Source organism: Nymphaea colorata, chromosome 3, assembly GCF_008831285.2.
Source record: "Nymphaea colorata isolate Beijing-Zhang1983 chromosome 3, ASM883128v2, whole genome shotgun sequence".
Lineage (NCBI taxonomy): Eukaryota > Viridiplantae > Streptophyta > Magnoliopsida > Nymphaeales > Nymphaeaceae > Nymphaea > Nymphaea colorata.
Window position 1 is genome coordinate 25,046,086 of NC_045140.1, and position 25,134 is coordinate 25,071,219.

At 37.1% G+C, this 25,134-nt stretch overlaps 1 protein-coding gene across 2 annotated transcripts; it reads left to right on the plus strand.

The window, feature by feature from the left end:
• The first annotated feature begins 9,023 nt into the window (after positions 1-9,023).
• Positions 9,024-16,572, plus strand: LOC116250411 (SNF2 domain-containing protein CLASSY 1-like). Of its 2 annotated transcripts, XM_050076592.1 has the most exons (7): positions 9,024-9,226; positions 9,358-9,599; positions 10,956-12,153; positions 12,594-13,180; positions 14,221-14,367; positions 14,457-15,723; positions 15,860-16,105. In XM_050076592.1, exons 1-7 carry the CDS (start codon positions 9,187-9,189, stop codon positions 15,973-15,975), a joined length of 3,597 nt encoding a protein of 1,198 aa, XP_049932549.1. In that variant the 5' UTR covers positions 9,024-9,186; the 3' UTR covers positions 15,976-16,105. The 2 variants fall into 2 exon arrangements, with proteins under 2 accessions (XP_049932549.1, XP_031479896.1); XM_031624036.2 differs by having other exon boundaries at positions 14,457-16,572.
• The last annotated feature ends 8,562 nt before the right edge of the window (positions 16,573-25,134 follow it).

Consider the following 25,134-nt stretch of genomic DNA (forward strand, 5'->3'; position numbering starts at 1 on the left):
ACAGAGAGACGCAAAGAGAGAGAGAGAGAGAGAGATTAATATATGTTTTTTGGGCTACCTTTTTTTCTGGGTGTTAACTTATAATCTCTAGGCCCAATTGTAGGGTCATAATCATGTTAATGTGAGATAGTACAAGTTTCTCACAAGTTGCAACTGAAAGAATACAATAAATGTTCCCTTCATAAGGGGGTAATGGTAGTATTTGGAGCCTTGTGATAGTCAAACGGATTAAAAAAGTGGTGGGGCTGCCTGCCAAACTTATAGAAATACGTCGGCAGCTCACTGTTTGATTTTCCTTGGTTCGGTTTTTCTGTTTTTTTAGTGATTGATATTGATAGAGATTGTTGTTTCATTACTTTTATAATTTGCCAGACTTATTAATTGTCCATTAGTTACTAAAAACGTGGCCTGTATTTGTGTAGAAATTGCAAATTACAGCCTTATTTCTGCAACCTCTGGTTAATAATATCTTGATTTTCTATGAAGTAACCCTTCCAGCCAGACCAGAGTTGGGCAACCGATCAACCAAGTCACTTCGGATTTTGTTTGGCCATTAACCCGGAGACGTACACGAAATGATATGGTTCACTTCGCTTTCTGATCATGCATGCCATCTGATGAAACATTAATTCATGAGTTTTTGGCAGTCCCTCTTAATCATGTGGCGATTATCATATCAATTAGAAAGAGAAAACAGCGAGAAAAAGAAAAAGGGAATCCAAGAAAGAGAAGAAGAAGAAGACGAAGAAGAACGAAGCATTTTGCCTGTCTAGACGAATTACAAACTGAGCTGCTCATGATGAACAATGTTCACCTTTTTTTTTGGGTGAAATAAATGTTGCCATTGACCGCTCGCTTTTAAACTCGTTCACTGTACCCGTCGCTTGAGTTGGTTGGGAGGCATTTAAGTTGCATTAAAGTGCTGACACCTCTCTATCTCTTTCCTATACAAGAAAAGCAGAGAGCTGCCGACCTTCTGAGACGTGAAGGGTTGATGATTATCCGTGCGTTTCGCATGACATTTTGTCTGCCTTCTGAGCTTCCTTCTTTAATTTTTCTTCTTCATTTTACAACAGTTTAACTGATTTTTTCCACGCACATTCATGAGATTCAACAGCCGGGTTATTGCGCTGCGAGATCTGGGGGATTCAGATTCTTCCATATGAATGATCGAATACTGTCATTCTCAACTTTGATCTCTACGTTTACTGTAGAAACCGTACAGAGCCTACCAACTAGCTAGCATTTAACCTTGGCTTCAGTAGAACCTCAGACGCGGGTGAGACATGAAGGTAATAATCCAACAGAGCATGTTGGTTTACATTCTTCTTCAATAGTAGCGCAGTAATGTGCAATACAACTAGGTTTCACCAAGTACATTGTTTAGCTGGGGTGAAGGCCAGCAAGATTTAAGAGATCGGAGCCAAAGAATAACAGGGGCTACAAAACTGGCTGGCCGGGTTAAGACATTATTCAGAGGGCTCTAACTTGACACGTTTATAACTGCCCACTTTTGCATTCTGATCTTCTCATTCCCAATTCTCTCTCTTCTTCATGGGGGCACTACCCCTCCTGACTGCATTTACAGTCGCATTGAGAGGTTGCATTAAGCCGCTCAAGTGCTCACTTTTCTCTCTTTCATGTCGGTGCTACTCTCTTGACTGCATTTAGAGTTGGACTGCGGGGTTGCATTAAGTGGCACAAGCGCCGGACCAGTAATAGTTGTCCTTCCCCCTCTCCCCTTTCTCACTCCCTTTCTCTCTCTTTCTGTAACATGGGAGAGGATGCAAAATGTATGTTGTTAATGATGGCAGTGGTTAGAAACTTAAAACGCGTCTCAAAAGTAAGATATGTGAATTGAAGGATTAATGAAACAGATAGGACATAACAATTCCGTTTTCTTTTTCAGGTTGAACATACCTATAAAATGTTGTTGATAATACGACCATATCCTAGAAAGGTACATCCCATCTATACCTGTCATATGCGTATAATTAATTGCCATGTCTGAGGATGCCTGTTCCTTTATATTCATATAAATGAGGTTAGAACGATTTAGATTTGAAGAGCTAGGGACAGATCGAGGAGCATGAAGGATGACGATAAATCAGGTTGGGATTAATTTGTCTTCAAGATAGGCTCTAAAGCGAGGGCATATGCTCACTTTGGCCTTCTTGGTTCCGCTACTGCCAATTTAATTAATAACTTAATTAATACATAAAAAGTAAGAGAAGCAAATGATTGTTTCTTTTTAAGTTGATTGTTACAGAAACTCACAAAATGAAATGAAAATGACTTTATTGTACAAGTGAGCTGGTTCATGGCCGATCAACGTCATATAGAAGAAGTCGAGCTGGGAAGGTGCCGCTAATTGGCATGTGCGGTGAAGTTCATGTTTTTGGTTCTATTCCATGCCACATATTTATTTAGTAGTGGATATGCATGGGCTGCATGTCCATGTCTTTTAGCCTAAAGTGAAAAATTGGCCTTGTTTGCACTTCTTGTATATAGCCAGTAATATATGATCTTTCATTTAACTGCTTATTTCCTATGTAATAGTCTATGTACGTGGTTAGATGTGATCAATAAATTAATCAAAACCTAATTAAGCATGCTTAATTTGCTATTCTAGCACAAGTTGAGCATGTTCTTATAAAATCTTCTATAATTTTATGTGTACGATTATGATATCGCCTAGCTATACGCAGTAGGTAATACATATTTAGAAGTGCACCTAGTAAGTGAACCTGGTTATATGTGTAGGTCTATGTGCATGACACCTACCTTTGGAGGTGGGTCAGAGGCCCCTAACACGGCCTAGTATTAATCAAATTAAGAAGATATACAACGGTTCAAATTAACGGATTTAAACACGAAACCAGAGAAAGAGGTAGAGAAATGATTGAAGATAGAAGTACTGCTTGTGTGGATGATGAATACATGGAACGCCTTATCGATCAAGGATAGTGCTAAGATTTTTTGCCATGGATGTGTAAGGTCACATTATTTTTAATTCCAGCCCGGCCGTGGGGTCACGACAAGTCACTAAAGATAGGAACTTTGACATTTATTGGTTTTTATTGTCATTAATAGCGGGGAGCTGCATCTGCCGCATGGAAGAGGGAAAAGCGATATTACATTTTAAAAGGAAGCTTTGCTATTTTAAAAGGAAGCATTGATGAACGAAAGAGAGAGCCGATAAAATGTATAGTATTATCAAAAAAGAGGACAAGATGCCACTAATCAAGCAAAAGAGAAAGAGAAAGTAAGTAAAAAAGAACTTGCATTAAACGAAACTAAAAACATCCAAAGAGTAATGGATGCATGGATACAACCACAAAGAAGTAAAACAAAGGAAATAAAAAAAACGAGCAGTAGAGAAGAAGCGAGAAACCAAATCCAGCAGCGAGAAAGCCTTTATAATAGCCAGAAGTTGCACCCGGAGGGTTTGCAAGGAAAAAGTTAAGAGAGTTTAATATTTTGTGATCAATCATGTTGAATCAATACTTTGATAAGAAATACATCTATTTGTTTGTTCCGTTGAAATCTACGCGTATTTATTGATGAATCTTGAGCCCACAGGATCGAGGTGCAGATACAACTCCTTGCATCTCTATGTGGTCCAATGTGAGAAAGCATGGGAGATGATCCCATCCCCATACTTAAGGTGTCCCATCGGTGAAATGAACATGGAACTTCTTCTTCCTTGTAGGGTTCGATCACTGCTTCCTTCACCTCGAGTCCCTTTGTCTTCTTCCTGCTGCTAGCCTTTTAAGTATTCTCTACCTTGTCGTATTCGATCTTTATTATTCACTTAGTTGGGTTAGCTATAACTCTCTCACAATCCCAAATCAAGTTGTTGTCTTATGACGAGATTTTCTTCTGTTTTGTCCATGAAAAGCTCACTGTACTGACACCTTTTACGTTTCGTTGGTATCATTTTATTACTGACGGTTCCCTTTATTACCAATATGTCGTTTTTTTTGTAGTGTGACTTCCTTACCTGCGTAAAATCTCAACATATTTGCCTAGTTTGTGGAGCAGTTGACGAAATTGCTCATGTTTTTATAAAATATCTTAGTGGTCGTTTGGTAGTATGGACATTCTGGGAGTGTCCCATGAATTTAAACCAGGCATTTTTTTAGATTCATGAAACATTCAAGAAACAAAAGAACGAAAAGAGGTGTTCACAACCTGCCTCTCAAGTCATTTTTGAAGAAGCAATATGCAATCCCTTCTTGTGGTAAAAATATCATCAGTCGACTCACGAAAGTCCAACATTGATCACAGAGTCTATGATTCCAATGTGGTAGAAGGTTGGACTTCTTCTCTCTCTCTTATATATATATATATATATATATATATATATATATATATATATATATATATATATATATATATATATATATATATATATATATATATATATATATATATGTTTGAAATGTAGACTGTGAGTTGTCAAGATAAATGCTGTAGGGAAGTCATTTTTTGTTCAAATTATTTGGTTGTCTACTGCGGGTGCTGATTTCAAATACAGAAATGTACAGTCCCGTTGATAATTTAGTTTCCTGTTAGACGGCGAAAAGATGCAATAAACCGAGGAATTATTCAGCACCAACTTGGGTAGAGTAGATTCTAGTCCACGAATGTTTAAATTTTTAAAGTTAAATGTCTCGGTGTTTACTTTTTTTTCTCCTTGAAGGAATGAAAGCGGATTCGAAAGCACTCGTGTGGCCTATAATTACGGGTTCGTGATGAAGCGATGGATCCTCACGGATCCATTTTCGGCGGACAAGGACTCGAAGTTGGCGTGGTGACAAGAGAAAAAAAAAAAAAAAAAAAAACGAACAAAGATGTGCAATGATCAAAATATTCTTATTTAAGAAAAAAGAAAGAAAAAAAAAACAACGTTTTAAAAGGACAAAAAGGGCTTGCAAAAATATTTAAAAAATCTAAAATATAATACTACGACGACCCCTTCTCTTATACTGACGCAACTTGCATTCCCATTTTGCTGTGCGATCCCACTTGCCTTGAATGCTCTGCCACTTTTATGTCCAAGTGCAAGAGATCGCATCCTGGCTTTCTGTAAACTTTTTGGACCATCCGATCCAATTTGCTACCGGGGGAGTTTAAATATGCAAGCTATGATTGATGGTCAGTTTCATTTAATCGGTGCATTATTCCATTAGGACCAGCAGATGCGTGCCATTATGTCGAGTTCGATTCTTTAGTACTATAATTTTTTTTCACAGAATCGAGTCATTATTCACACTACATAGGTTTTAAACATATAGGTCAAATTAAAGTTTCTAAATTTTAATTCGAAATATTATTTTTTTAAAATTTTTATATAAGACAAATAAAATTATTTAAAATTTATGTGTAAATTTTAAAAAAAATAAGTTGAACCAAAGCCCATGCTCCCCTCCCCTCTTATGGACAAAACATTGAGTAGAAGCATCAACTCTTTGTCAAGACGAACTCGGTCTCTCGCTCCTCAATCTCAAAAAAAAAAAAAAAAAAAAAACTATGAACAAGTTTTTATATTAGGAAGTACAGTTGTTTGCACAAAGTTTAGAAAAAAATAAGCATGTGTGATTAAAAATAATAGCGAAACTTTTTGAGGTACGAGTTGGTTGGAAAAACTATTTTGGAGTTTTGAACATGAAATGCCGCCCTAGGAGGTAAAATATATCCGTCTGTCCATCTTAGCTGGCTCTTTACAGTGCGTTCAATTTCACCTTCCAACTATACAACATGCACCAATCGAGAGATGATACTTAAAATGTCGCCCAGATTATATAAGCATGAGATACAGAAGCTCATGATTATAAGGGAGAGGATTTTATTTGTTTAAATTCACGATTGGGAGATTGTGATTATGATGACACATTCCATCCAGCATATATTGCAAGTTATGCCGATTCTCATTCAATAATATATAATTGATTGGCTGTCACTGCGCATGTCCCTTCGAATCTCTGTCAAAAATATTTTGCATACCTCTTGGGCTTGACCTGTATGTTGTGCTCTCCTGCTTTTATGAATATTATGGATGTTTATGGGAACAAAATTATATGTATTTTTTATGAACAAAATTATATTTCTCATCAAAGGGTTTCTTAGTAGTAAATATTATGGACGTTTATGGGAACAAAATTATATGTATTTTTTATGAACAAAATTATATTTCTCATCAAAGGCTTTCTTAGTAGTAAATATTATGGACGTTTATGGGAACAAAATTATATGTATTTTTTATGAACAAAATTATATTTCTCATCAAAGGCTTTCTTAGTAGTCAACAATCTGCTCCACAACCACCGATGACGTTTCTAAAATGAAGAGAGCAAAGAGGGCCAACTGTGTGAATCAACGTACTTGAACGTTCAGTGCTGTGCTACGTCTTGTCTTGAAAAAAAAAAAAATCAAATAGTATTCTCTTTCATTTTTTTTTTAAATTTATTTTTTTAACCCACTTTTCACTTATAATAAACAATTTTTTGCATTTTGTATAAGAGTCGTGATTTTAAAAAAATGTCAAATAAAATTTAAAGTGAGGAAAAAACAAAAAACAAAAATAATTTTTAATGTTATTTTTTTTTTAACTGAATTGCATTCTTATCATTTTCAATAATTTTTTTTTCTATTGAAGTTAAACAAAGCTTGCTGCGAGTAGGATATCATAACACACAGCACACGTTGCCGTGGTTGTTAAAAGTTGGTCGCTTTTTTTTTTTTTTTGAAGTTATAGACAAAAGGTTTCAAAAGAAAGATGCCCCCCTACCTTGTTGAGTATGGTTCGAAATACACCCTTGATTTCATTAGGATTTCCAAAAGGCGCCTGCTTTTTTCTTGATTAATCCAAATGGCTCGCTCAAGTTCCTGGTCGAAATCAAACATGTCACAGACTGTTAGCCTTTTGAATGTGGCATTTTCCCTTTCCTCCTCGAATCTTTTATTTGGCAAAGGTGTGTTTGAACAGGTTATCCGAAATAAGGTTTGATTTGGATACCCAATTTGAACGGTTAAAACCTTATTATATCTGATCTAATATACACCTGAAGTCAGATTTGGTTCAAATCACGAGCACCTTGTATGCTGTTCAATTCAAAATAATTCAATATTCTTGAACCCATCGTGCAGATTTCGAAGAACCAAAATTCTTTCGTTTTCTTGAGATTTTATTGGAATTTCCAACCAAGGAACTACTGTTGATTATGAACTTTTTATTTCAGAACTAGATCTGACTCACATTGTTATTAAGATAAACAAACCTTTGATGCAAAAGAGAGAAAATACAACTACAGACATGAAGCATGTTTACAACACCTGTTGTAGATCTGAATCCAAAGTCTGGATTTTCTACCATTACCTCAAATTGGGCATGGATCCAGTTAGATCTGGGAAAGAACTTTGGATTTGGTATCAACACGTCCAAGATTAAGTAAGGGTCTAATTCAGATAGCAAAATTACAAGATTTTATCCTCTTTTTTAGATAAATATTTTTTTTCCTACGTTGAGTAGGCTGGGAATGGCCCAACCCTTCTCGGCCCGATAAAGTAAAAGTCAGGCTTTAGCAGGGTGCCACCCATGACCACAACTAAGGCCCAGCTCAAGAGTCGACCTGACCCAATTACAATAAAAATATATTTTATAATACAGTCCAATATATGAATATAATTGATTATGATAATATATATAATTAAAAAATAATTTATTAGGTTGAGCTTGGTCGACTTGGCCCAGCGGGACCAACAACTTATCAAGCTAACTCGGAGCTCAATTTTAAGGCTAGGCTTGAGTCGGGCCAAGTACTAAATGCTTATAAAGTACCCAACCCAATGCCCATTCTTATTTCAAGGAATTACTAATTACAATACTCCTCTTCATTTGTTTTAACTTTTTACTACCACATGTGATGGTAGTTGGATGAATTGCCATGAATATGAGAAGGGAATGTTGAAGAAAACCACAAAAGTTTTGATCTACTGTCTTTTTTCTTTCACAAGTTTCACAAAAAAAGAAAAAAAAAAAAAAAATCCACCAAGACAAAATTAAAAGTCAATTATATTTTGGAAAAAAAAAAAACATACCTTTGCACGAAAGACGAACGGTCCTCCTTTGTTATATTGCACTATCGTGCCTTGTGACGCAAAATAACCAGAATGCCCTTAATCTGTCAAATAGAAAAGCCAGGCCTATGAGGACGAAAAATAAAAAAATGAAAAATATAAATTTTCAAAAGTATCCATTTCTTTTTTAAAATTCTTTAGATGTCCTAAAATTCTCCCCGTATGTTATGGCGCCATGAATTATTGATTAAAATTATCAAAATACCCGTATTAAATAAATGGAAGACACTTCCTCTTAATAAGGGTTTTAAAAAAAAGGTGTAAATATATAAAATACTAGAATGCCCCTCTGATTAGATGTGTGGGGGCATGCCTTCCCATGTTAACGCGATAACATGGAAAGCGCCTCACGAAGTTTTTAATGAGTTTTTTATTTTAGAAAAACGATAATTTGGCGTGGAATATCTCATTTCTGGAGTTGCTTTGAAGGACCGGATCAGAAGACGGCCCACCTCCTAAGTTAAGGGCTGGTTAGCCGCTACTGTCACGAGCGACAGAGGATGCCAGGAGACCAGGAGCTCTCCTACTGTCACGGACGGCAAGGAAGACTTGTTTGGTCATTCCAAGAAGTTCTGAGAATTAAGATATCTTATGAAAATTTCAAAGTTTCTGGTGTCATTTTCTTAAAAGGAAAGATGGTCGCTTTCCTGAGAGCTCAAGATAAAACTCTCTTTGAATCCGTACCCCATCTCTGATACCAATGTACCCTGTCAACACTGATGGGGACATGCCCAAAGAAGGAAAAAAAAGACTGCAAATTCGTTGTTATTTTTCATATATAATGGAATTTATCACCATGGAAGCTAATGGTCGAAAGAGCTCAGCTCCTGCGTTTGCATTCTGGTTTCTTTTTTGCCTTTAAGCTTTGTCTTATGCAGTTGACAGATGTTGAAACAGTCAGACAACTCGAGGCAGCCGCTCTCCTTTCCTTTCATGGAACTTTTTGCAGTATGTGAAACCCAGGTAGAAGTGAGCAAAAGATGGTCGTAGTGTAGAGGGACTGGGAAGTGGGAAGAGCTTCATCATTCATTGCCGAGTTTCTCAATGGATACAGAGGATTCGTCGATCACCAACCAAGTTTTTCGTGAGTATATCATGATCCAAGCTGCATGCATGTGCATCTATGGATGACAATCTTTGAACTTTTTTCTGTTTTCTTCCCTTTTTGTTTGAAGTGAGCACTCTTGGTTTATTTTCTTTGGCTGCAATGTATAGCAATGGAGGCATTCAATCATGGTGCATGGTGGGGAGCAAGGAGCGTCAGAATCCAAGAAGGAAGGGTTATTGTGGATTTTGATAATCAAAACCTTTGCAGTCAGGAAACGTCCCTTGATAAGCTCAGGTGGAGGTCAAGGAAAGCAACGCCATCCGACTGTGGCTATTTCTTAAAACCTGGGGTAGAAGTTGCTGTATTATCATCATCTCCCAGTGCCATTTCCAAGGGAGACCACAACTTGGTATCTTCTATTTCTTTTCCCTTTTTCAAAATGTCAGGTGATGTCCTCTGTTGAAAGAAATCATGCACTATACGTTAACTGTAAATCCCTATACGATGTCCCTCAATCATGGAAATGCTGCACTTACATTGCTGCAATACGCTGCTGTGGCTCAACTAACATGAGAAATCCTGAAATTGCAATTTTGGCCCGTATTCTTTTGCATTCTATGCCAGAAAATGGCCAACCTTTGGGCTTTCTCTGCACATTATGCTATTACCGACCTATGCTGACTAATACAGGGTGGAGAAGATTCTGCTTCTTGCTTCGGAGACAATAAGGTGTCCAGCAAGTTCAAAAGTGCTTCTTGATCAGGCCAAGTAATAACTCAGGGGTCCTCCGTTTATTTCATAATGGTGAATTAGTTGTAGAGATTACATCCATTGAAGGCCTTTCTTCGCAAAAACTCCACGGCAACCAAAATTTCTCCCCAGGATAAAATTCTGGTTTTCTCGGTGTACAGGACTCCAGACGGCCTGCTTGTCCTGCAAATTATTACCATGTATCCTGCCAGAATTTCTTATGATCTCAAAACCTGTGCGTTAATATGTTCAATTTTCCCACTTTCTGAATGTAGATTTGCATAATAATAAATAGTTAGGTGTCAAATTTGATCTGCTGTTTTCTAGGTTGTGGTCAGAGAGAACACCCTTGTACAGTTGTACCTTTAAATTTCTATTCTCTGCTTTTCTGCATGTCCTTTGAAATACCCGAAGATATTTCTGATAAAAAGTGTTGAGTGTGGATCTTATTTACATTCCACTCTTGCTACTCTTCAAAAGTATAAATCCTTGTTTTCACGTGGTCTCCAAAAGCAAATATTGGTTTCATTTGGGAGCCTTAGGGTCGCAACTAACAATAAATAACGGAGAGGTGTTCCAGTTGCTTGTGCAGTCTATCCAGCATGTCGTAAGTGCTAAGCTTAATTCCATGGCAACAACAGAACAATTTTCATGAAATACTATGCTGTGGGCCAATGGTAATACAGAAGCAGGAACGGGATGACAAGTATAAACAACCAGGAACATTCTAATGGTGGAAAAAGGTTACAGCATGTGATGAAAGAAACTTGAGAAGGCATGATCATACGTAAGCTTATAAACAACCAAAAGCATTCTAATGCTGAAGAATTTCCCAATTGAGAATATAATGCAAAGTGTTGATTTTAGATTATGTTAAAGTTGTGCTTTGCGAACTTCAGTTATTCTCTCGGATTTAAACAAGTATTTGACTGTTGTTTCCAATTTATTGCTTGCATCCATAAATGTATCCTACTTCTCTCAATTTTCAATAATGTAAGTGGGTTTTTTCTTGTAGGCATTGCGTGATGCTAAAATTATTTGTGTAAAGAGAGAGCCACATCAAGATCAATGCACATGCAGTTACTTTGTGAATTTCCGTAAAACTCAAGATCGACCTACAAGGCATGGTGTATATGCAAGAAATAAAGTAATGCAATCAGTCAGTGATTTTTTTATACTGCAAAAATTGCGTACAAGACCATGTAAAGTGGAAAGGTTGCAAAGAGAGCATTTTGAAGATTGTCATTCACTGTGTATCAGTAAACTGACAAGTGGAAATTGGCGAGCTGAGATTTCATGGTTAGTTGTAATTTCTATTCTGAGAGGTCTAGATTTTGATCTGAAGCTTAAAAAAAACAAAACAATATATGTGATATCAAACAAATTTAAGGGCTCATATGATGGTAGGAGTGTAATGGCTATTAGTTTCGAATGGTGTAGTGGGATTCTGAAACCGAAATTTGAGCCATTTGATGAAGATGCATTGGCAATGGCAATCATTCCAGTGGATGTCGACTCTGTTGATAAGGGAGAGAGATATGTATCACATTATAATGTTATTGGCCCAAGACGATCTCAGCGCCAACGGAAATGCCCAGACCGCTTTGTGAGCTATGGTTTTGAGTCTGTTTATGATAATCAGAAACATGAAGAAGCCGGTTGCTTGAATGAAGAAGAAGAAGAAGAAGCCGAAGAAGAAACTCTTCATCAAATTCTTGGCCGTCTGTATATTAAGAATAGGAACAAGAGAAAGCATACAGATTGTGTTGTTTTTGAAGATGACGGAGGGGGAAAAAGTTTCTACCAAAGTAAGTTAAGTAACAGAAACCTGGAAGCAATACCTCAAATTCTTGAGGGAGGAATATGTGTAGAAGTCTCTTTTCCAGAAGAAAATACTCACATGACTAATAATAAGTTGGTCAGTTTCTCTAACTTCATGGAGTTGAAACAGTCTGAAGGTCAAACTATGGTGCCAGAACATCTTCTGATCTGTGACATTGGGTCTACTCATAATATTGACCATAGAATATCTTGCTACCTAAATGAGAACAAACTGCCTGCTGAAGCTGATGAGTACATTATCAAGGAAAACTGGAAACGAAGAAGACACATACATAATGATGTTTTTATGGGTAGAGATCTTAAGCAACATAATGAAGATGACCATGCTTCTGTACCTGACAGCTTCACATCCATGATGGAGAATTTCCCAGGTATACTTATAATTCATTTATAATTTTTCTTGCAAGTTGTCATGCAATACGTCAGTTTCATCTTTGGGTTTCTGTAAGTAGATGTAGAAAAAAAAACTGTAAATTCCTGCAGCAGCTGCCAAGCAACTGAAAGCATAAAATGTACTTTGAAAAAGATATTTTGATGATCCACACAGCAGAGTACTCTATTACTTTTAATTTTAGGACATCTAATTTTAGAAAAATGGCATGCCATAGGTTATTTTCCTGCATGAGCCCTGATGTAATCCAAGGGAAAGTCAGAGCTGGAACAAAATCAGAGTGTTCCTCTGTTTGAAATCTATTTAGGTATAAGACAGAGACAGTAAGTGAGGCACTTTATAAAAAAGTCGCAGAAATGCAGCATTTTGCGAAAGTCACAAGATGAGCTGTAATATCTTGTCCTTGCTTTTGGATTTCAGGTTCTAAAAATGCTCATAACCAGAAGGTCATAGAAGCTGCATCCGAGGACCACAACTTCTACAAGATCCCAAAGCATCAGAAAAAAACAAAATCAACCAAAGAAGGAAAAGTAAATGTGAAGTTTTCACACAGGTCACAAATCCAAGGTGGAAAAAGTTCTAGCCCAAAGCTTTCAGACGGCAAATCACAGACTGTTCAAGGAAAAATTACATATGTTGGTGCAGCCAACAGTTCCTCTATGAAGAAACAAGGAAAGCCATACACGTCACATGGAAGACAAGCATATAGTTCTATAGTTAGAAATAATTATTTCAATAAAGGAATGTCCAAAAATCTTTTTCACTTGCAGTGCAATAAACGATTAGAAGTGCTTCGGCAGGTCATTGACTGTGAGCAAAGAATGCTGCCACTGCCTGTTAGTGCTCGGTGGGAAATGATGAAAAGATCAAAGCAAAGAAATGTTTCCATAAATGTTCTCCAGTGGTCTCCACCCACTGAAGTTGAGAACACCGACTCTGACCTTGATAGTTTGTGGGAAGAGTTGGAACATATCTCATTACATGTTCCACACTCTCCAATCAATGAGGTAAAATAATTCATCCTTGTTTTGGTTTGCTATTTATGAATGCACATGGACAACCTAAAGTTGATTGACTATGCGATACTTTTTAGCTTTTACTGCATTGAATTACATGATACAACCATGACTGTCCCATATTGCAGCAATGTACCTTTGTTATTTAAGCTGAATCTCTTCAATGACCAAGAGGATTAGTTGTCTTATTTTTCTTGTTCTCTTTTCTTATTTCGTTGTTCTGAATAATGCAGCTGAGATCTGTTTTACTTCTTCTCTGCATTTTGTCACAAATTTGGCTAGCACAAAGTCATGAATGGATTCTTGTTATTTGTGAACGTGTCAAACATGGCATCCTCTTGGACGCTGCTTATCATAGGTTTGAATCAGAATGCAAATATGTTGGAGAGGAAAACATGGTATATTCTTCTGCCAATAAAACATAAAAAATTCATGCTTTGAAATAGTGGCAGAAGTTTACCTGCAGTCTCAATTCAAACAGATAAATAAATGTACGTTGCCTTTGTCAATTTATGATGTGGGTATTAAACAAGGTCAACCGATGAACTGGGATCCTCATTATATGCAGCAGGTTTTTTAAAACCTGTCTAACTGATATCAGACCCTGTCCTCAGCAGTCTCGTTATACCTTGTCTCTAAAGAGGCCAGGTAGATGTTACACCCTTGAATACAAACACACCCAAAATAGTGGATGGATTTCCCTAATTACTACTATTATATAAATGTTCCATGACATCCTTCTTCAACTTTGAAACAAAAAAAAAAAAAAAGGTTGGAGATGCATGTTAAGTATTAACAATCCAAATCAAGCCAACCCAAACTTTTTGAACGAAATTTCAGATGTCACTTTGGGCTGTTAATGGGCCTTCATTCATCAAACTCGGTACCTTTTAATTTTGCAACAATGGCAACAGGACAACTTGAACTAGGATGAACAATATAGACACCAAATTGATTATTGAAGTAGCTTCCTGTCTTCTTTTTGTTCTTTTTTTCTTGGAATCTTTCATTTCACAGCGTTCCTATTCCAGGAGTCAGGCACAGAATTCTTGGATATTGTAAGGGAGGGTTCAATACCAAGTTGTGAACACAAATATGTTCTGGATGAAGAAATTGGGATCATATGTGAACATTGCAAGTTTGTAAAGCTGGAGATTGGCTATACTTTGCCACCTTTTGTAAGTAACTCAATCTGAAGAAACTAACCCCTTCTAATCTTGTTCTCGATTTGATTTAAACTAAACTGCTTTAATGTCCTTTGTTGCAGAACTCTTGTTTAAATCTGAGCGAGGACTTAACTGGTAAAGAATGGAATATGAACAGGCTTTCTGAATTAGATGAAGACCTGCCCGGGAAGTTTAACTTAAGAAACATAACTAATAATTCAGCCAGATCTGAAGATGTTTGGTCCCTGATACCAGACATGAGAAGCAAGCTTCATGTCCATCAAAAGAAAGCTTTTGAGTTTATATGGAAAAATATTGCTGGATCGGTTGAGATAGGAGAGATGGATCATACATCCGGCAGGGCAGGTGGTTGTATAATCTCACACTCTCCCGGGACTGGGAAGACACTTCTTGTTATAGCGTTTCTTAAAAGCTACCTCAGTTTGTTTCCAGGGAACAGGCCCCTAGTATTAGTTCCAAAGGTTACACTCTATACTTGGACAAGGGAGTTTGAGAAATGGGATATGTCAGTTCCCGTATATGAACTCTATGCAACCCGTGATTATCAGGTTATGAAATCCAGGAAAGGTGAAGCATCAAATGGTTTGCTCGGTGGTCTAAAGCTGCCTGTTGGCATGAAGCGGATCATGGATTGCCTTGAGAAACTGTGCAAATGGCATGAAAGCCCGAGCATATTATTAATGAGTTACTCATGTTTTTCCTCTTTTACAAGTCCGAGAAAGTCAGACAATGATTTGACTCGAAAGATAGCAGGATTGCTATGCAGAAGACCTGGGATTCTAATCCTTGACGAGGGACATAAGCCAAGGAGCATCGAGTCAATATTGAGGAAAACCCTGATGAATGTCACTACAAATCTGAGAATTCTGCTTTCAGGCACTCTATTCCAGAACAACTTTGAAGAGTACTTCAATTCTCTTTGCTTAGCAAGGCCAGCATTCATCCAGGAGGTTCTCAATGAATTCCAACCAGCCATATCAGTGAGCAAATCGGTTAGGAGACCAAGTGCAAGAGAGAGAAGAAATACGGCAAAAGAGAAGCTTGCGAGAAGCATCTTCATAGAAGAAATTGCTAGCCGAATTAACTCAGAAGAAGAAGAAGACAGGAAGAATGGCCTGGAGAAATTGCACAGAATGACTGATGGCTTTATAGATGTGTATGAGGGCCGGCTTCTAGATAGTCTTCCAGGATTACACACTTACACAATCTTGCTGAAGCCAACACTTCTGCAACAGAAAATATTGAGCAAACTTGAGACTCTGAAAAACAAGTTGTCCCTTGAGATTGAGCCAATGATCACAAGTGCGGCAATACATGTTTGGCTGGTCAAAACAATATCCAACTCCGGTAAGTTTTTCAGTAGGAGAGACCTTGACATTGACAAATATAAGACTGATATCAACCACGGATCGAAAATAAGATTTATCGTTGATCTTCTTAAGCTATGCGTTCATGAGAAAGAGAAGGCCTTGATATTTTGCAGGTACATTCCTCCAATATACCTTCTCGTTGAGATTTTTTCGAAGATTTTCCGATGGGAAATCGGTAAAGAGGTACTGGTGCTTCAAGGCAATCAGGACACCGTCGAACGTTCCATAATAATGGATAAGTTCAGTGACCGTGAGGGTTGTTGCCACGTATTGCTTGCATCCACAACTGCATGCTCTGAAGGCATCAATCTGACTGCTGCGTCGCGGCTTGTTCTATTGGATTCAGAATGGAATCCTTCTAAAACGAAGCAAGCTATTGCAAGAGCATTTCGATTGGGCCAAGAGAAGATCGTGTATGTCTACCGCCTGCTTGCAGCAGGAACACTTGAAGAAGAGAAGCATGAAAGAACTGCCTGGAAAGAGCTGCTGTCGAGAATGGTTTTTCGTTGTGAAGATATCAGCGGATCTTCTTACAAGCAAACTAAGCACATTGAAGATGATATGCTAAGAGAGCTGGTGGAGCATGATCACGCCAAGATGTTCCATTCTATAATGAAGCATGACAACTTGGTTGAAAATACTGATCACGTCGCATTCTGATCATCCCCGTATAAATTTTTGCTTTTTTATTTTTCTGCCTTGGTATACCATATTTTATCTGCGGTATCAGAGGGACAACTTGGAAGATGCTCACTCTCTTGGTGGCATCAAGGAAACCACAATTACCAAGACCGATTCTATATAAATATTGAAATTTCTTAATTAACTGCCTATTTTTGGTCTCATGTGATTGTCAATATTTTGCTCTTAAGCATGGTATGGGCATATTTAAGGAAACGGACTACTTTCCTTAGGGTTCGTCATTCCGAAGAAGCCTAAGCCTTCGCGGTCTGCTTGGGGATCTGGGTGGCAGCATCGTCGTCCTCTGCAGTTTAGAATAGTAACCCCTACAAAAATTGAATTAATGATGTGTCATTTACATTCTGCCAGCTCAACCAGCTATACTATTTATTCTTTCCTTAAAGCATCAACAACTTGATGGATGGGAATGATTTAGCTATCGGATCTGCCCAATGGCCTGGACTGCGAATAGTCTCTTGAGAGTCGGGCCTAAATGAATCCAACGAATGCATATCAAAGCATTTGAGGCGGGGACTGCCACCATACCGATGACTATGCTAATCCCTTTCTTGACTTGGTTTGTTGCAAAAGATACAGGGCCGTCAGTAAAACAAGTTGTTGTTATGAACAACTTAATTCCAATAACGCATTAAATGATCTTGCCCTTGTTTAGAGTACACATCCTGATCAACATGTTTTCTTTCTTTTTTTTTTGAGAAAAAAAAATGCAAAAGGAATTTAACACTGGTGTTTGATCATGCAGAGAGCTGCTTACAAATAATTTTCTGCTTAAAACTTCTATTTCATGCAAGGTTTCCATGTTTTATCACCATGAGGAGCTCCACCCACCCAGTCTGAGGGGTTGGACTCAACTTGTCCAAGTTGATGGAGGTCAAAATTCAGAACCAAAAGGGTGTGTCAGCCTCTTAGCGCAAGCTGCTGTGTCTAGCTAACTTTAGCTTTACCTATCACATGAGAAAGCGCGGAAAAAATAGAAAAAGAAAAAACTCCTGAAGAATCGGCAATGGTAAGGGACACACTTTAATGATATTATTAAACGACGAACGAAGTTTTGGGTTGTTAGCAAAAAATAACATTCTGTCAATTAAACCTTAGGTTATCATTGACCTTAAGCTGGCTTAATGAGATAGCATGACTAAAGTACCTTCAATAAAAATGAACATCATGTTTATACTTTACATTGACCCATTTAATTATACAATTAATATCAATACATGTTCAAACGTAATCTAAATCAGTCAGCTTTTCTGTCAACATCTAGATTAGCTAGGTGAACTTTTTTCTATTATTCCTAAATCTGAAAGTATCGCTTTGAAAAACTCCAAAGAAGAGAAAGAGAGCTGGTCTGAATAAACGGATATGCGAGGGATGTTGAATTGTGATTGGGATGAAGGATGGTACTCTCGATTTAATATTTGGTTAGCCGTCTCCTTCCGCGAACTCTTTTTCGTTTTTTTTTTTTTCCTATTTTTCAGATGACAACCTTCATCCTCGACCTTACAAAAATTAAGCAAACACGAGCAGCAAGAACAGTTTCAGGAATTAACCTAAGGAACGGAAACATGCGTGCACGGACAAACTAGATATGCACAAGGTAAGAACTTGAAGTCTTTCAAACAACCACCTCGTGTCTCTGATGTGCACGCCTCTCAGAACACCCCGTGCATGTGAAATACTTCACGGTTCATGTTTAAGAATGATCAACGTTTACATGGATAAACAAGGGAGATATTTGGCGCATGTAGCAGGTATTTACATCACAACTGTAAAAGCCATAAAATTTTCATTCATTTAAAGACATATACCATCAAGTCTTGCAATTTGGCAGCATCACAATGGCATCTTCCTGGAATTGAGCTCATTCATAGAAGTTAACTCAAGAAAACATGAAAAAATCCATGTAAAATCACGATTAACTAGAAGCTGCTCAATTGGGCAGGCAACATTTCCTCTTATCCTGAACATCTCCTAAATCATCATCATATCAATTGTAGAAAGAACTCCCTGAAAAATTTTCAAGCATAGAACATCTTCAAGGTTCAAAAATGTACCTCAAGAACCCATAGCAACTTTGACAAAAATGATGAAGCTGACTCTTGTTGAGCTGGATGAGTTCCACTATCACTGATGGCTCGGTCTTTCTGTCCTTCTTCAATTAAAGTCCCCTTCTTTGACCCTTGGCTCGCCAACCTCCGAGCTTCTCTTCTTGCCACTCTTTTTGCAATTTTTAGTTGTTCAAAGCCTTCCTTCAGTTTTTGTTCCTCTTCAGGCGAGAAAAAACCAGCTTCCGTTGCTCCAATTTTTCATACATCTTTTCTATCCTAGCCTTCCAGAACAAAGTCATCTTGGAGGCAACTGTTGGAAGATTGCATGCATTGAATGCTAGAAACTTCCTATAGGCAAGCTACCATTTGTGTCCATGCGTCCTGCTGGTCCATAATAATCCTGGATGAGTGGATCAAGGATTATGTAAGAAACAAAAACTGTAGATTTAGAAACCAAATGCCTCTTTCTACACACACATAACAAGTACACACATGTTTTCTGCTCAATTTCTTGTGCCCCTCTCCTGTCTATTCAATGGGCTGAAAATCAAATTATGGCAAAGAGATGTTTCACATGTTTTTGAAAGTATGGCGGCATAATGTAGCTACTCATAACAACCACTTCTCTATTTTGTTTTTACATGGGTCCCTTGTGTTTGATGTCATGTTTAATTAGGGATAAATAGTCAGAATAGGAGGCCGTTGGTGCATTTGGACTGTAGGTGGCGGGCAAGGAGAAAATAGTTGGGGGAACGAGAGATCGAGAGGGAGTGAGTCGGGAAGAGAAACCAGAGAAGGCGAGAGGGAGATGTCACCTATCACAGACATTGCAGGCGGCCGTCGGTGGTCCGGGTTGCCGACGGCAATTGAGTAAATAGAGGGAATCGAGGAGACAAAACTTTGGGTGTGAAGTTTCTCTCAGGAAATGCTATTAGTCAAACTGGCTCCACCCTTCGGATCCTACCTACTTCAATTGATTTTCACAGACCGGTGGAGCTCATATGTATCATTCATGTGTATCAGAAACGAAACACTGCCTCGTGTCACTTATATGCATCGGCTCACATAATCACTTTCAAATGTGCTTAAGTTTGAAATTAATGTTAAATTGTTATTTATTATGATCTGAAATTTATTGTTTTTTGGGATTGAGAAGATCTCTTACAAAAATTGGAATAGAAAAAGTGTGCTGAATTTGTCACACCCGCATTTAACATTCCATACATTTTTCTTGCAAAATGTAGACGTAACTCTTGGTCTTCAAAACAATAGAACTCTACTAAAATGGTGTTACAATACAGAAATAAGATCTTAATAATCAATATCATCCTTTTAAGCTTATAAAACTCATTTTTGTGTTGTTGTGTAAAACATGAAGATTAATAAAGTTTGAGGAAAAATAATGACAGGTTCTTTTATATTATATATATATATATATATATATATATATATATATATATATTTACTTTACTAACTTTATTTCCTTTTCATATTGATACTGACCAAGACCCATTTTGTGTAAGATCTGTAAGTTTATTGAAATAGTGTTTTGTTCAAGTTACCAAATAAGAGCACTCACACTAAGTCAAACGGTTCTAGGTATACTAAAGCTGAGATTGGAAGCAAGCCAATGAAATTAAACACACTACATATACTGTGTGCGTACATGTGCATGTGTGTGTGCGTGCACATGTGAGAGAGAGAGAGAGACATAGAACTAAATTTAATGTATTATTATGCTCAATTTATTACATGATGATACATAGCATCATAAGTAGGATTCGGTTAATGGGCACGAACATGGTTGACATAGTGAGAAGTAGTAATTGGTGGTTTGCTTAGGCAGTCTAGATGAGCTCGACAATGAAAGAGTAGACTCGGTTCATGGACTCATGCTCCAAGACTCCAACCCCATCTACATAGTTGTACATGCATTGGGAGACCCTCGCAATGTTGAAAGCCACGTTCATGAAAGAACGAGAGAAGGCGGTCTGTTGCTGCTGCTGCTGCTGAGCCGAGAGCAACCTTGTTCAACCTCCTCCATGCATCCCTTAGCAAGTTCCTTATGTGTTGTCGTGCTTGCTCCTCCACTACCTTTGCCTCGTTATGTTAACGATAAGGTTGAAAGACCATCATTTTAGAAATATTTAAGGAAAGAATCACAACAAGATCAATTTAAATTAATGATAAAGGAAAAAGAAAATCTTTCCACAAAAATCAGATTTAGTTTTTCATGTTTATCATTGCCAAGATTATAGTGTTAATGATAAGATTAAAAGACAATTTTCTAAAGACATTCAAGGAAAGAATCACGGCAAGATCAATCAAAATTAATGATAAAAGAAAAAGAAAATCTTTCCACAAAAATCAGATTTAGTTTCTCATGTTTATCATTGCCAAAATTTTAGGAACTTCAACTATTTAAACTCATTTTATGCATTGTGTTACCAAGACTCATGGTGGTCTTTCATGGTGAAAAACCATGCACGTTTAATGAAAAGAATCTTTTCATTACTGGTTTTTTATTTGTTTTGTTCCTTCTTTGTTTTTTTAACTTGGTATCAGAGCATGATGCTTAACAAAAAAGAATGAAGCCCATAGGTGGCCTTCAGACAACCAAATACATCGCTGTTTTTTTTTCACCAAAGCGAATACTCAATCTTGTGAAGAAAATCTTGAGGAATCAAACTTGGTTTTTTGAATTGCTGCCAAAGCATGATCTACCTTCACAAAAAACTTTATGAAGCACATTTGGGCTCATCGAATCACTGTCAAAGATATGGCATGATCACCTTTTACAAAGTTCTGCAGCAAACTTGGACTTTTAGATTCGTCGTCCAGTTTGAAGGAAGATGTTAATGATAAGGCTGAAAGGCAATAATTCTAGAGAGATTCAAGGAAAGAACCCCAACAAGATCACTCAAAATTAATGATAAAGAAAAAAAATTTTTCTTTCCGCAAAAATAAGATTTGGTTTCCCATGTTTCTCGTTGCTAAGATTATAGGAACTTCAACCATTTAAGTGTGTTCTATGCATTGTGTAACCAAGGCTCATGGTGACCTTCCATGGTGAAAAACCATGCACGTTTAATGAAAAGACATTAAACCCACATGTACAACCCACCATTTGAGACCGCTGTTCGGAAATTGCATGCATTGAAAGTCACAGACTTGCTATTCACAAGCCATCATTTGTGACCATGCGTCTTACTGATCCATAATCTTGGAAGATGAGTAGATCAATGATTATGAAATAGTTAAGAAATAAAAACTGTAGTTTGGAAACCTAATGTCTCTTTATACAAAAACATAACAAGTACATTGCTGATTTCCTACAAACCTCAACTATCCAAAATCATGGAAAACTGTTCTCTAGGAAATAAGAAAGAGAAATAGATAACTACCTTATAAAAGATTAATCCACTGGATTTGTTGATGATAAAGAGACTGTAAATAGCAGCTATGAGCTTAACCAGAAAACAAATGGAAAGTCTATCAATTTATCAAGTCAACAATGTAAGAATTTTCATGCATGCCAAGAATCAAATAAAGTAGAAATGTCAAAGCACGTAGTAGAAGCAAGTCTAGCCACTCAAATTTTTCCATATTCACATAGCTGGTTGAGCTGACAGAGTGTAAATGGCACATAATTAATTCAATTTTTATAGGTGTTACTTTTCTGAACTGCAAACAACAACGATGCTCCCACCCAGGTCCCGTAGCGACCTTGAACCTTGTGGGAAGCTTAGGCTTTTCCGATATGACAAACCCCATTGAAAGTAGTCGTTTTCCTTAAATATGGCCACACCATGCTTAAGACAAAACATCGACAATCACATGAGACCAAGAATAGGCAGTTAATTAATAAATTTCAATATTTGTATAGAATCAGTCTTGGTAATTGTGGTTTCCTTGATGCCACCGATAGAGTGAGCAACTTCCAAACTCCCTTGTCCAACTATAGAGTGTAACCTTTGGAACTAATACCAGGGTATTGTTCCCTGGAAACAAACTGAGGTAGCTTTTTGGAAACGCTATAACAGGAAGTGTCTTCCCAGTCCCTGGAGAGTGTGAGATTATACAATCACCTGCCCTGCCAGATGTATGATCCATCTCTCCTATCTCAACCGATCCAGCAATATTTTTCCATATAAACTCAAAAGCTTTCTTTTGATGGACAAGAAGCTTGCTTCTCATGTCTGGTATCAGGGAACAAAAAACTATAGATCTGACTGAATTATTAGTCATGTTTTTTAAGTTAAACTTCCCGGGCAGATCTTCATCTAATTCAGAAAGCCTGTTCATATTCCATCTTTACCAGTTAAGTCATCGCACAGATTTAAACATGAGTTCTGCAGCAAAGGACATTAAAGCAGTTTAGTTTAAATCAAATCGAGAACAAGATTAGGAGGAGTTAGTTTCATCAGATTGAGTTACTTACAAAAGGTGGTAAAGTATAGCCAATCTCCAGGTTTACAAACTTGCAAAGTTCACATATGATCCCAATTTCTTTATCTAGAACATATTTGTCTTTACAAGCTGGTATTGAACCCTCCCTTACAATATCCAAGAATTCTGTGCCCGACTCCTGGAATAGGAAAGCTGTGAAATGAAAGATTCCAAGAAAAAAAGAACAAAAAGAAGACAGTAAGCTTGGTATCAGAGATGGAGTACGGATTCAAAGAGAGTTTTATCTTGAGCTCAGGATAGCGACCATCTTTCCTTTTAAGAAAATGACACCAGAGATGCCCATAAACTTTTCCGTCAGCCTGCTCATATCACTCTGCTGCCGATCACTGAAAACCCAAAGGCCTTAATCAATGTTTAGATACTCATAAAATTTTAACTGTCTTACTAAGTTAAAAAGATTGCTCTTTTTTTTTTTTTAATGCGATATCACTATCATATTGTTATAACCTGATGCTGAAAGCAACCCGTAAGATCTTCCCGATTTTTGGTGAAACATTCTCCCAAAAAAAAAAAAAAAGCATAAAAAGAAAATAATAAGCAAATTAATCCTCGTATTTAGGAGTTATAGTTAAAAAACAGTGGTTTAAAAGATAGACTAGTCAATTTCAAGTATTAACCCGCAATTCACGTGTAATTTGATAAGTTGAAATAAACATAATCCTCCGGAGTTTAGAACAGTGAAGGGTAGAATCTTAGGTCATCTTAAGCATTTTTGGAAAAGAAATAGATACTTTTGAAAATTTATATTTTTCAATTTTCAATTTTTTGTCCTCATAGGCCTGGCTTTTCTATTTGACAGATTAAGGACATTTTGATTATTGCAAAATATAAATATATTTTGCGCAAAAGGTTTTTTTTTTAATATAAATTTTTGAGTTTTTGATTTTGTCTTGGTGGGATTTTTTTTTTGTGAAAATTGTAAAAGAAAAACGATAGTAGATCAAAATTTTTGTGGTTTTCTTCGCCATTCCCTTCTCTTCTCATAGTCATGGTAATTCATGATGGGCATTGGGTTGGGTATTCGATAAGCATTGAGTACTGGCCCAACCCAAGAGCGGGCTTAAAATTGGGCACCGAGACGGCTAAATAAGTTATTAGTCGGGCTGGATCAGGTCGGCGACACTCAGTCTAATAACTTATTTTTAAATTTTTTAATTAAATATAAATGTAATTATATGTATTATTGTAATTAATTATATTTATATATTATACCATACTACCAAATATATTTTTATTTTAATTGGTCGGGCCAATTCTTAGGTTGGGCTTTGGTTGCGGTTCAGAGCCTGACTTTTTATCGGGCGAGGTAGGGTTGGGCCTATTCCCAGTCCTACATCGATGTGGGAAAAAAAATATTTATCTAAAAAATAGGATAAAATCTTGTAATTTTGCCAGCTGAATTAGACCCAGACATGTTGATACCAAATCCAAAATTCTTTGCCAGATCTAACTGGATCCATGCCCAACTTGAGGTAATGGTAGAAAATCCAGAATTTGGATTCAGATCGTGTTATAAACATGCTTCATATCTGGAGTTGTATTTTCTCTCTTTTGCATCAAAGGTTTGTTTATCTTAATAACAATGCGAGTCAGATCTAGTTCTGAAATAAAAAGTTCATAATCATCTGCAGTTCCTTGGTTGGACCTCCCATATAGACGAAATCAAATCCCAATAAAATCTCAAGAAAATGAAAGAATTTTGGTTCAGTCCAAATCAGATGTTTCGAAATCTGCATGATGGGTCAGTTCAACACTCCCATGGCGCAGATAAAGAATTGCAGTACTGTTATAAAATAGAGAAAACAAAAAGGGTTGGCTAATTCAGAAATGTAGTTGGATGAATTGTGAACAAAGTCAGAGTTAGCAGCTTCTTAGATGCAAAATATTTCATTTATTTTTACGCAAAAATTAAGGGTGTGTTTGTTACTCCAGGATCTCAAATCCATGGGTCAAAGATCTAGCACCGGGATTTCATATTCATGAATCAGGGTTTTTTTGTGGTTACCTTTTCAGTTATTGTGGGGATCCACTGTTTGTTTAAACAACTGGTTCTACACACAAGAACTTCATATCCCCTCAAACGCACCTTATATAACATGAGGAGCTGAAATCTTTCAGCCAACTTGAGCTTCATCCAATCATAGTAACTCGATACATTACATTGGGCGGGT